The sequence below is a fragment of the Candoia aspera genome, chromosome 4, assembly GCF_035149785.1.
Source record: "Candoia aspera isolate rCanAsp1 chromosome 4, rCanAsp1.hap2, whole genome shotgun sequence".
Lineage (NCBI taxonomy): Eukaryota > Metazoa > Chordata > Lepidosauria > Squamata > Boidae > Candoia > Candoia aspera.
The window spans coordinates 49,724,252-49,736,904 of NC_086156.1; the positions used below are offsets into that span (position 1 = coordinate 49,724,252).

Genomic DNA, 12,653 nt, shown 5'->3' on the forward strand with positions numbered 1-12,653 from the left:
AGAACATAACCTTTATCAACATACTTAGTGGTTCAGACATGCCTAGAGATTCTTGTTCTCCTAATGATGTGACTGTAGACTACCCGTCCCATGTATAATTTCAAGTGGCCGTTCTTATGTGAGTCTGTACAATTATAGCTTCTGGCAAATCTGGACAATAACATCTACTAGTTAGAGTAAACCAGAGAAAGAACTTGTGGCTTATTAGTGAAATAATTGGTCCTTGTATATATAAATGAGTGACCAAATATGAGACTACTGTTATGCAAAGAATTATTAAACATTTCATAACAAGATGTCTGTTTCTTAACAGCTGATGTTATAATCATTATCTATCTTTACAGCAAACCTTAAGCCTATTACTGAAAAGTAGAACTTTTTTGTATAATTATTTTAAGTACATAGATTTTTCCTTCCTTCCTTCTCTTCTTCCCTCCCTCCCTTTTAATATTAACATTTTTCTAAAACCCTAAGAATAATTGTGGAAAAGTTGATTCTTAACTGTTTTGTACTGAATTTTGGTGATGCTGGATTTGCTAATTGCATGTACGTTTTTTTCAATGTTACAGGCAGAAGCACGCCTTGCAGCCAAACGTGCAGCCCGAGCAGAAGCAAGGGATATACGCATGAGAGAATTGGAACGACAACAAAAAGAGGTACGTATCATCAGAAGAAAATACTATCTTAAATTCACTAGCGTATACAAGTGTTAGACTTCCTTTTCCTTGAAAAACATAATGTAGAAAGCTTTTAAAAGAAAATGTCATTACTATAGATACCTTTGTGGTATATTGAATATGTTACTCTACCAGAGGTGTGCAGTGTTTTTAGGCTATATGTTACATATGATGTCATATGTAATGGGTGAATACATGTATGTGTTTGTGTGTGCATAGACGTATACATGGTCTCCCCATTGAAGAATAGAATAAAGAAGAGAATAAAGAGGACTTTTGTAGTACAATAACTCTTAAGTTACTATAGCAGCTATACCATTACAATACTATAGAAGAGAGTGCTTTGTGCTAGAGAAATCAAGTGCAGCAAAGACAACACAATAGGCTACTGGGAACCATATACAAAGGATGGGTTGCACCTCATGATTTAGAACATTTCTATATTGTAAAAACAGTTCACTCTGTTTTGTGTAGTAAGTATTCAGAACTTGTGGTTGGTGTATGAGGATCTGTGGTAGTTTTAACAATGCCTTCATGTGCATCATTACTAATGTATTGGTATTGGACTTATTTGTCAATTGTAGCCTATTTTGTTCTTATGTTATTGCTTTTAAAGAATCTCTAAAACTGCTAGTAGAATTCTACTTTTCTAGACAGTACTGGAAAAACTTTCTATACTTTTAAGCAGAATTTGTATGTCTATTGTTATTAGAGCTTTAACCTTTTAAAATCAGATTTTCTACCTTTTGTAGCTTTCTCAGCGTTCTTATGGTAGAAAATGGGGACATATCCAGAGGTGGATGGTAGGCCAGGATTGTGTGTTTTGTGGTGCTTTTGTCCTGGAAAACTAATATGATTGCAGTGTTTCATTTACTAATATTTTAGTATGTAAAATTTCATGATAAAGAATGTGTCATGAAGTAAAAACTTTTTAAATGTATAAAGATATTTACATGAGATATATAAACATGCAGATTAATACAAATAAGAATATAGAAGAAACTGTTCTGCATCACTTATAATTTTTATAAGTCTCCTGTTGTAATTCCTAGAATTTTAAGGTGCTCAGGCTTTGTTGGATCATGTCCAAAGTCATATGTATCATTCCGGTATGGAATAAATGGAGTCCAAAAGCATATAACTTTATATTACTCCATATCTGTCTTGTGTAAATTTAATCAAGACAAAGTAAGCCTGGTTTTCTGTGGCTACCCTTTGTTTAGAGAATGGTTTGGAACTTTATAGCACTTTTCAATAAGTTGTATTATATTAAATTATGTTTTATGTTAAGGGAACCTCCTGTGATGTAAGGAGCTGTGATATAAAGACTGTAGTAAGTGGAAGAATGTCAAAAATATGACCAAGTATAAAGACTTATTTTATGCAGCCTAAGAATTGGTTCAATGTCGTTCTTTAACAGAAAGTCACATATGAGTAACTGTGTAATATAGCATAGGTCAACTTCACCCATATCCTTTGTAATCTCATTCTGAATTTTAATGATAAATGTACTTAATTTTTATCATTTATTTTCATTTTTATATTAATTACTATCTGTAATTATTCAAAAGTAATACTCCTTAGAGGAGGAATCTCACATCTGTAGAATAAATATTCTAAATGATAAACTAATATTTATATTAATATATCATCTGGTTATATTGGATCAAATATATCATTTAGACTACAAAATATATGGCATAAATAGCAATGGGCTTCTAGTACTTTTTTTTTTTTAGTTTTCTAATTTTACTCTGTCACAGTTGCAACTTACAGCTGTTGGATATTTTCTTACCATTTATATATCAGGTATACTGTACATGAGATATCTGTAGCCAGGAGTGGGCAGAATGCAGCCTTCTGAGTCCATTCTGGTTATGATTGCTGAAAAATTAAAGTTTCTTGACATTTTAAATGGGAAACAGATGTAGTATAAGCCCTGAAATAGCATATCACAGTTAAAAAAAACCAACAATCCCCTCAACTCATCCTTAACATCTACCTCTCCTATAGCCCCCTCAATGAAAAGTTGATCACCCTTGATTTGGCCCAAATCCAGGAGATTTTAATAGATTAAAAGTATACATAAGTACTTCACAAATGTTATTTAATTATAATTCTAAGAAAAAGAGCCTTTATAAAGGCAAATAATTTTATCCTTGGAATTGCTATTCAGGGCATATGCCAGGAAATGCATTCCCAAAACTAACTTATATTTAAATTAATTAAATTATATAGCTAATAAGGTTGTTTCCCATCCATTTCATCCTTCTGATGCAATAAAAATTACAATTTGATAACAATTTAGGAAGATCTCTGCAAGCTACACCCAAAGCTTCCATTATATGCTTCTACTCTCTATTTTATTATAGAGCTGGTTATATATTTAGTATAAACTTTTTAAAATATCAATTTTTACGTTACTATAGTTGTTGAGCTATGTGCTCTTCCTCTGGATATAACTATCAAACTTTGTAATACTTATATGTTTTCATGAACCACTTATCTATCATTTACGTAATGTAATATTCATTTTAGTTTACTGCTAGATGCCAAATATTTTCACCACTTGTTTGTATAGCCCAGCACAGCACTTCATCATAACAGATTAGATTAGTTAATTTAATGTTTTAACTAAAAGGTTTTCTGGATTAATCAAATAGAATTTTTGCAGATGCATAATTAATACAAGGGCTTATAAAATACAAAAAGCTAAAAACCATCTTAAAAGAGGAATTCTTAAATGACACGTGCATAATCAATAAACAAACTTTTTTTTTGCTTGACCAATATTTTTATTATTTGTAAAGTAATGCAAGTTTAATTCATCAATTTAAACCATTAAATTTAAACCATTAAATTAGAACTAATATAATGGCTTGTTGCTATAATACATTGGGTAATTTAGTAATAATTAGATAAACTACTGTTACATTGCAAATTGAAGCTTGTAATACACATTTGTATGAAAACTAGCTTCTACTATTTCAGTAACCTCTTCCATTTTTGACTAATTTTCTTGGTTAAAATAGCATTTTTCCATTTTCCATTAATTTTTTTTTAACAATATCTGATATTTCCCTTCTTAGGAAGATTCTGAGAAGGCTAGGCATTCATACCAGTCCAGTCGGCAGTCATATCTGGTTTGTACTAAAGTTAGACTTATTTTAAAAGTAAACTCAGTCTTACTTTACCCATTTTTGTTTGCTTTTTGTTTTTCTTCTTAAAAGTGTCACTTCATTATTTATTTATTTTGATTAGGGAGCTGGTGATTTGGTATCTTCTCGAAACGCTGGTAGTCACAGGGTTAGTATTTAAAATTTATTTCAATAAAAGTAACGCAGTATTTGTTTCAGACCAATGTAGTTTGAAATTTGAGTATGTTATATGATTATTAATATATTTGTATGCTGGTTCTTAGGCAATATGGAACAGAGTATAGAATGAAAACTTTAAAAATTTTGGAGGTAATTCCTTAAATAGAAAAAATGTAATTCCCTAGAATAATTGTTAAGAAAAACTTTTTATGGACTTGTGGACTAAAATACACAATTTAATGATATTATTTCATCATTAAACTACATATTTTATGTATTCAAGATTTTGTCAGTAAAGTAACTGTCTGATAATAGTGCAGTTTTTATGTCTGTATGGGTTGCCTTCTGAGCTGCGGTTTGAAGTGGGCTTGGAAGAAAATTGGTTAAAGTTAACTTCAGTTAGCACAAATGCTATTCTATAGCTAAAGAATATCAAAGAAGCTAAGAGGAGGTAGGAATAAGTTAATGAAGTATTCTTGTTTTTTTAACCATAAAGATATGAATTGTTTTTACTACACTGGGATATGGTACTATAATTCACATTTCACATTAAGCCATAATGTGGTACGTTTGGTTTTCACTTAGAATGTTGTGTGAACCCACCATTGTGGTTTGCAAACCATAGTTTATGACCTAACATAGTATGTGTGAACCCAGTTAATTATATTACTCAATAATCATGGGCATTCAAACCATGGCTTGGCCTAATATGCAAACTACAGCTATGATAAGCTTTCAGAAGAGGAGCTTTACAGTGTGTATTAACATGAGTAAAGTGTGTGCATGCATGTGAAAAGGCAGACACTTCTGGGTCTATCATTAAAGTAAGTGGCTTTGCATGCACACACACACTGAGAGCTGGGAATAGCCTTCAGTACAACTGTGGAAGCCTTCAAAAGGATGTATGCACTTATAATGCTATGCAGTGGGAGACCTTTATGCTAACCTGCTTTGCAAATCACCCCTTTTGACTGCTTTGCATAGTCAAACTTACTAGTGAATTTGTAATCCTTTAATAAGAAAGGAACAAATACTCTGGTGAAAACGGCTGTACGTGAAAATATTCTTTGAGTTAGAAAATTAATTGTAAGTTTTAATTAGAGTTTTTGGGGAAATTAAAATAGTATATTGTTAGATGACAGAGGCAATAATTCTATACTCATTTTCTTAGAATTAAATCCTCTTGAACTTATTGAAGACTTACTTCAGAATAGACCAACCTTCCAGATGTTGGGGTTACAATTCTCACAGTTCCTTATAATAGACCATGCTGTGAAGGTCTAATGAGAGTTGAAGTTCAAAAAACTGAGAGGCATCAAGTTGCCAATATAACATACATAACTGTTTGCAAGGCTAATGTATTAACTTAAAACAAGCTAGCTGTGTCAGTGACTTCTTTAGGCAGAAAGGTGACTGGCAGTTGTACATGCCGAAAGCAAACTCTGAAAACACCAAAAGTGTAGGGAGTTTGATAACATGTATTCATATGAGGTTCTTAAGCTCACAGGTACATAGTTTTAAAACAAAAAAGAGTCTTATGAAACAACTATCATTCAACCAATTAACTCAATTCATAATGTCCAACTAAAGAAATAAGGAGCAGCAGTATATGTCCTTTACATTCACTCTCCCCAACAAATTAAGGTTGTCCACCTCCTTAACTAGCTTCCCTTCATCGCACCTGGCATTCCACTTCTCTGCCTGGGCAGTCAGCTGGTTCAAGTCCAGGCCATGTTGAAAGTTTGGGAAGTTTGTACAAGCCTAAATAGAGAAATCCAACAGCAGCTGTTCCTGTTGCCCTTAGTTTTCCCTCTGCTATCAGCTTCAGTCCATCATCACAGTCATCCTTCCCCCACAGCCACCTCTTCATCAGTGGAGTTTTTAAGTTCAGCAGACACTTAAGTCTGAAAATACTGTTTTCCTACTGATGAGGCTTATTCTCAAGGAGACTGGTGTTTTCCCTTCACCACATTAACATTGAGCTAAATGTTAATCTCGTAATATTAACTTGTTTAAACTTCCAATGAAAATATTAGTATGGAAATGCATTATGTTGGTAAATATGGTGAGAATTAAAATGGTGAGAATTGAAACCATTAGCATAATGCTTTAGATTAACATAAAACTATGATACTGTAAAAGATTGTTTAGAATTACAAGGAATAAAAATTACCAACTATCTGCCTGTTTTGTAATGAAATCAATTTTTGAGGTTCATAATCTTTCATAACTTTGTTCTTAAGAGCCTTTCCTTGGATGTCAGTGAATCCCACAGGAATAGAGCAAGTAGTTCCCGGAGAAGAGATCTAGTGGTTTGTAATCCAGATCAGCATGTTTTGGTTTGATCATATAACACTTTGTGATGCACTAATAAGAATGACAGCATAGTATTTTAGTAAAATTTTTATTACTTGTGAATTGTGTGCACATGAGAGAGGAAAAAAAACCCCAGAATCTAAAATTACTGACTTTAAGACCAGTAGTTATTGCATGACATACAGAGCGTATTGACGTACTTTAAAAAAAAAAGTGAGATGGGAATAGGTATGGGTTAAATCTTTGCTTATACACAATGCTATCTTTGAAACATTAGTGTCCACAAAATATCTGTAAAGTTGAATTGTGGTGTGTGCATGTAATGTAAATTATACATATAAAAATAAGACCTTTTTATCTCTTTGCTTACTTCGAGTATTTTTAATGGGTTGTATTAGCTTTTTTCCTTATGTTCTTACATTTGTCTATTTATTCTTTTGCTTTAAGAAAAACATTTGTTTATTGTCTGTCTGTCTATCTATCTATGCAAACTTAACTAGAACACTCTCCAAAACAGCTCATTGAAAGCCATTAGGGAAAAAGCTAGTCTGATCTCCAGTACACTACACTGAAAAGCAGTATCTTCTAGCTTTAGCTCACTTCATATCCTGGAAGTGCAAGACTACTCAGAAACTACAGTTGATGAAGAATGCAGTGGCCCATGTGTTAACCTGCACCTGAAACTGGGAGCATGTGACACTGGTATTGTGGGCCCTGCACTGCTTACCAATCAGTGTCTGAGTACAGTTTAAAGTGATGGTTTTTGCAATGGTCTATCCAAGTGTAATAAGGGCATTTGTTACTGTAGCTGGGTCCTCCTGCACCGAGTAAGGCCACAGTTGGCACAACAGCTAAAACTGGCCAAAGAACCCTCTAGCCATGGCTTCTGTTTCCTTCTCAGTCAAGATCCATGAGTACCGAAAGACCCCCAAATCATAAGCCTGCTCCTTCTCTATCTTGCTTGGGTTCAATTTTAGCCTGTTCTCCCCTGTCCAGAAATACGTGATTTCAAGAACCCTATACATGCAAAATACCCTTATTGTTAACTGGAAGAATTTGTATGAAAACATTTTAAGTATTATACTTGAATTGGAAAGAGGCCAGTCAGGCAAATGATTAATAGTTATTAAAATAATAATAAAAGAAAATGTCTTTCCTCTAATAATAATAAATATGTAAGACCAGTTGCTTAAAAATGTATAGGAGGACACTGTGTGCAGATGTACAGTTAATGTAGTTGATAATACCCTTTCCTGCAGACACCAAGTTATGTTTGACACCTGTAAATGGAGTCCTTGGAATCCAAAATTATATTAAAAAAAAATTAATTGACCAACTGATGAGTGATCACCAAGGCTCATGTGAAATTTTAGGATGTTCCTCTTTAGATCATTAAAATTAGGTGAGATTTTACCTATTTCTAGTTTTTAAACTTTCAGTATCGGCAGTTCTGCACAATAGCCCCTGTAAAGATATTTCTCTCTGATCATACATAAACTAAAAGATTTGATTGATTGATTGATTGATTATATGCCATCAAGTCATTGTTAACTCTTAGCAACTACATAGATGGATTTCCTCATTGATGATCTGTCCCTAATCTGGTCTTTCAGATCTTCCACCAGTGAGCTAAAAGAATCTAAGACAAAAGTCCACTTCATCGCTTTCCTATTATTTATTTATTTATTTTGTTTATTAAATATTGCCACCGCCCATCTCCCACCAAAGGAGGGATTCTGGGTGGTTTACAATAGTGATAAAAGCATTAAAATATCATAAACATAAATAAATATCAAATACAATATAATATAAGACATAAATAGAGTATAAAATCCAGATGACGGTTATAATTAAAATACCACTCATATATATCTAAAGGGCCATTTTAGGGCACCAGCCATCTCCACAAGTGATTACTTCCCTCCCCACCCCAGGCAAGGTTGCAAAACCAGGTCTTTGGTTGTTTTTGAAAGGGCACAATAGATGGAATCTGTCTTATCTCTGGCGGTAGGATGTTCCAGATTATAGCTCTTATTTTAACTTTGAATGACAGGGTGGGCAATCTGCAGATCACATGTGGCCTTCAGTATTCCATTTCTGGCCTCCAAATTGAGCTGATTTTTCCTATGGAGGTTAAAATATGAAATGTTTTCATTTTGTCCCTTAAAATTCCTTCCAGCCCTCACCAAAAAACAAAGAAGCAGATTTAGCTCTGTCCCAGTGCCTGGATGCTGTGGGAGTCTGGATGGGCAACAACAGGCTTCAACTGAATCCTGGCAAGAGTGAGTGGCTTTGGGTTTTAGGACCTTCCAGATCTGGGACTTTTACCATCTTTGGTACTGGATGGGGTTACACTGCCCCAGACAGACCAGGTGCACAATCTAGGGGTCCTTCTGAACTCATGACTCCTGCTCAAGGAATAGGTGGCAATCGTGGCTAGGAGGGCCTTTGTGTAAGTTTGTGTTGTGTGCCAGTTGTGCCCATTCCTGGATCGAGAAGCTCTACTCACAGCTACTCATGCCCTGGTCACCTCCCAGATGGACTACTGTAAGTCAAGTGGCTGCCCTTGAAGAGTATCCAGAAGCTTCAGCTGGTGCAAAATGCAGTGGTGCAGGTATTTATGCGTGCCCCTAGAACTACACACATTACACCTCTGCTCCACAAGGTGCATTGCTTGCCAGTTTCCGGGTCCATTTCAAGGTGCTGGTTTTGACCTTTAAATCCCTACATGACAAGGGGTCAGGTTATTTGAGGTACTGCCTTTCCCCATTTACATCTGTCCGTCCTGTCAGGTCTTGCAGGAGGGGCATGTTATGGGTCCCATCTGCTAAGGAGTTCCATCTGACAGGACCCAGGACACAAGCCTTTTCTGCTGTGACACCTGCCCTTTGGAACATTCCCCCCAAGGTGAGATCAGCCCCAACCCTATTGACCTTCCAGAAATCTCTTAAAACATGTTTTTTCCAGCAAGCTTTGGGATCCCATGGAAATAGGGTGCCTGAGAGATGGCTGTATTTGGTATGAGACTTTGACACTTTCTCCCGTGGCCTTAGTTATATTTAATTGTTTTTAATGGTTATTTAAGACTTGTTTTAATTGTTTTGTTTTATTGTATGTTGCCCAGTCACATTTGTGAGATGGGTGGCTAAATAAATTTGATAAATATATTTAGTAATTTCCGCCAGAGTCACTCTAGTGATCACAGTGTTATCACCACATTTCAGGCATAGCTGAGAATCATAAGGTGCTCCCCCAGCTGAAAAATTTTACCTGTGGTTTTAGTTACTTAAATATAATTATTTCTCTATAGTGATCCCCTTTGAAGGAACAAATGATAAATGGACTTTTGTATATTAGAACAGAAAATATGACTCTGAATATACTCCAATTCAGTTCAAAATGCAGATTTGAGGAGGACATGATTTGATTCATAGCTTTTATTTGAAATTCAGTAACAACCTGGTTCAGTTTCAGCTAATTCAAGATTTTATTTAAAAAATTGTCCATAAATTGTAATAAGGAAAATTATTATATCTGAAGCTGTTTTATTTTTTGACAGAATGGGATAAAAATAGTAGGAATGTTAGACCATTTATTAAAGTTTCAGCAAAAGAGCTTCAGTAGTTTTTTAACAATGACATTTTGAAAATTTCTCCTGTACCTCTTTCAGGACAGAGAATGTGGTTCAAAGGCAATACAGCGAAGTTTTAGATTGTCTACTGTCTAGCAAAAAAACCAAACAAAAGAACTTAGAGAAGTTGAATGAATCAGTGCCAATTTATTCTTCAACTTAAAAGCTTTCAAAAATTATTTTAAAACCCAAGCTTTAAAAACTACTTGAAAATAAGCTCTCTTTTTTTTTACTTGCTTTTCTGGGGCCAGAAAAGCTTGGGCTCTCCAGGAAAGGATCCACTCAACTCTTTCAGAATTGTGGCTTGTTGGCAGTATCTATGTTAGTTAATTAGCAGAAACAGAAGCAGCAGGCTAGCAAAGTGAGATACAGTGCCACAGGGAAAGTGGCTGGCATTCCTAGTCTTGTCCCCTCTCCCTGTAAATGTTTGACCAGTGCCTATCCAAGTAAGATTGATACACATTCACTCATTGTAATGCGAAGAGACCATAACCTGCCACAGTCCGCATACTGGGCTGGTCAGTGTAGAGCCCAAATTCAAATTGCTGAGAATTGAGCTGAGCTTCCAGTTGTGTTGGCAGGGCCTGCATAGAATTAAAACATTACGTTAGTACAAAACAGAGCAAAGTTAAGGCTTATGTCTACTGCAGTTCAGAGCTGAGGGAGTGAATGAAGACTAAAGTAATACAGGTAGTCCTTGAGTTATAACCATTTGTTCAGTGACCGTTCGAAGTTACAATGGCGTTGAACTAAGGGACTTAGCAGTCCTCGAAGTTCCGGCCATTGCAGTGTCCCACGGTCACATGATCACCATTTGCAACCTTCTCTGTCGGCTTCCCACAAGCGAAGTCAGTGGAGAAGCCATTGACTAAGGACCTCCCTGAGCTCACACATATGCATGTACCCCATGCCCTCCTTCCTGGGCTTCCCTGCACTCACACGCACAGTCCTCATACCCTCTTTCCCAGCCTCCCTGTGCTTGCATGCGTGCACCCCATGCCTTCCTTCCCGGGCCTCCCTGTGCTTGCACATACCCACCAGCACCCTCCTTCCCAGCCTTCCTGTGCTTGCACACTCCCTGCACCCTCTTTCCCCACGTGCACCACAGCACCCCCTCTGCCAACTTGCACATGGCCTGCCAGGGCCTCCCCCACCCCCCTGCAGCATCCCTGTGCTCCTTACCTGGGACTCCCTGTTTCCTGCTTAATGCCCCCTACATCTTGTGTTACAATGACAACTGGGACTGCCTGGAGTGCCATTGCTAAGCAATGCAGTCACATGACGTCACACTTTACCACTGCATTGCTTAGCAATCCTGATCCCAACTGCAGTTGTAACTCAAGGACTATCTCTATTAGCCTTGCCATCCAAAAGACCTCTGATAGGCAGAGACCTTAGGATGAAAACTCTCACCGGGTAGTAATCCGTATCAGGATCAGAAAGTTCATCATACCACTCAATCCTCCTTCAGCATTATTCATATATATAATTTATGTTATAACATTGGATGATAGAATATCAGAATGAGCAGAAACATCAAATCTCTAAAGCACTTTGAAGTATTTCAGAGTCATCCAATTAGAATTGCTTCTTCAAAGCATGTCACCATTTCAGTTCAAATCACAAAGTGATTTGATCAAGCTTTGTCAAATTGAATCACCAGTTCGAAGCTTCACACAGCCCTAGAAAATTACCCAACAGCATGTTCAATTTTTAATATCTAGATATTAGCACTGCCTTCATCTGTGTTTGCTCTTCTGTGCATTGTGAAGACATAGTAAGTATGTAACTTTAAAATCATTTCTACTGTTTTGCAACTTCTGGGCAAGGTAGTTACTGCTTCATGAAATAAAAGAATGATGCAGTTGTTTTGTATATCAGGGATGACAACAGTGCTAGAAAACCTCATCTTGATAAGAAATTTACATTTGAGAGACCTTTAGGTTAGACCTATACATACATGCATGCATACATACATACGTACTTATTTATTTGTCAAATTTATCATTGCCCATCTCCCCTGCAAGGAGGGATTCTGGGTGGTTAATATTCTTTCCCTTCTGGCATTCCTTCCCTACTTTGATGAGGATACAATTCTTTGTTTTAAGAGATGGTAAGATTCTGACTAGAATTGTTGCATTTCTGGATCAACTACCTGTGTTGTACATCCAAAATGAAATTGTAGATGTTTATTTTAATAGTATTCATTGCCAAATATAATGTGGGTTGGCAAGCTTTTCTGCGTATGTTTTGTGCATACCTTCAAAACCAGTTCTACCAAGATTTTTCTACATATCATGAGCCACCGTGATAAACATCTACAATTTCTGCAAACCTGCAATTTTGGGTGATGCTATTAAATGTCTGTCATATCACTGAATATTACCCAAAGGAAAAATACAGCAATTCAGTATGTTGAAAAAACAAGGGTCAATTGGTAACTTTATTTCTTATTAATTAAGCTTGCTTATAAATATATTTTGTGGAGATGGCCATATGATAATTTAAAATTATTTACACGGATGCCACTTACGTTGATAATTATTTATATGGATGACAATTGCAGTATGTTTATAATTGTAACTTTTGTAATTTTTACAGAGCCATACTTACAGTGATTCTTATGGTGGGAAGAAGTTTTCTAGCTCTCGTAAAGATCTGTTGGTTAGTGTTCTCAATTAGGATTTGTTACAATATCTCTCTATATAATGC

The 12,653-nt window shown here is 35.8% G+C and overlaps 1 protein-coding gene across 7 annotated transcripts in view; it reads left to right on the top strand.

Annotated features, from left to right (window-relative positions):
- Positions 1–12,653, top strand: part of LRRFIP2 (LRR binding FLII interacting protein 2) — a 69,406-nt gene that overhangs the window by 15,903 nt on the left and 40,850 nt on the right. For 4 of the 7 annotated variants that reach the window (XM_063304086.1, XM_063304085.1, XM_063304089.1 and 1 more), the window contains exon 3: positions 570–656. In XM_063304086.1, coding sequence (XP_063160156.1) covers positions 570–656 — 87 coding nt within the window. Of the gene's footprint in view, positions 1–569; positions 657–1,429; positions 1,481–3,766; positions 3,821–3,938; positions 3,984–6,237; positions 6,307–12,542; positions 12,606–12,653 lie in introns of all 7 variants that reach the window. The other 3 variants (XM_063304082.1, XM_063304084.1, XM_063304083.1) reach the window with 2 other exon arrangements.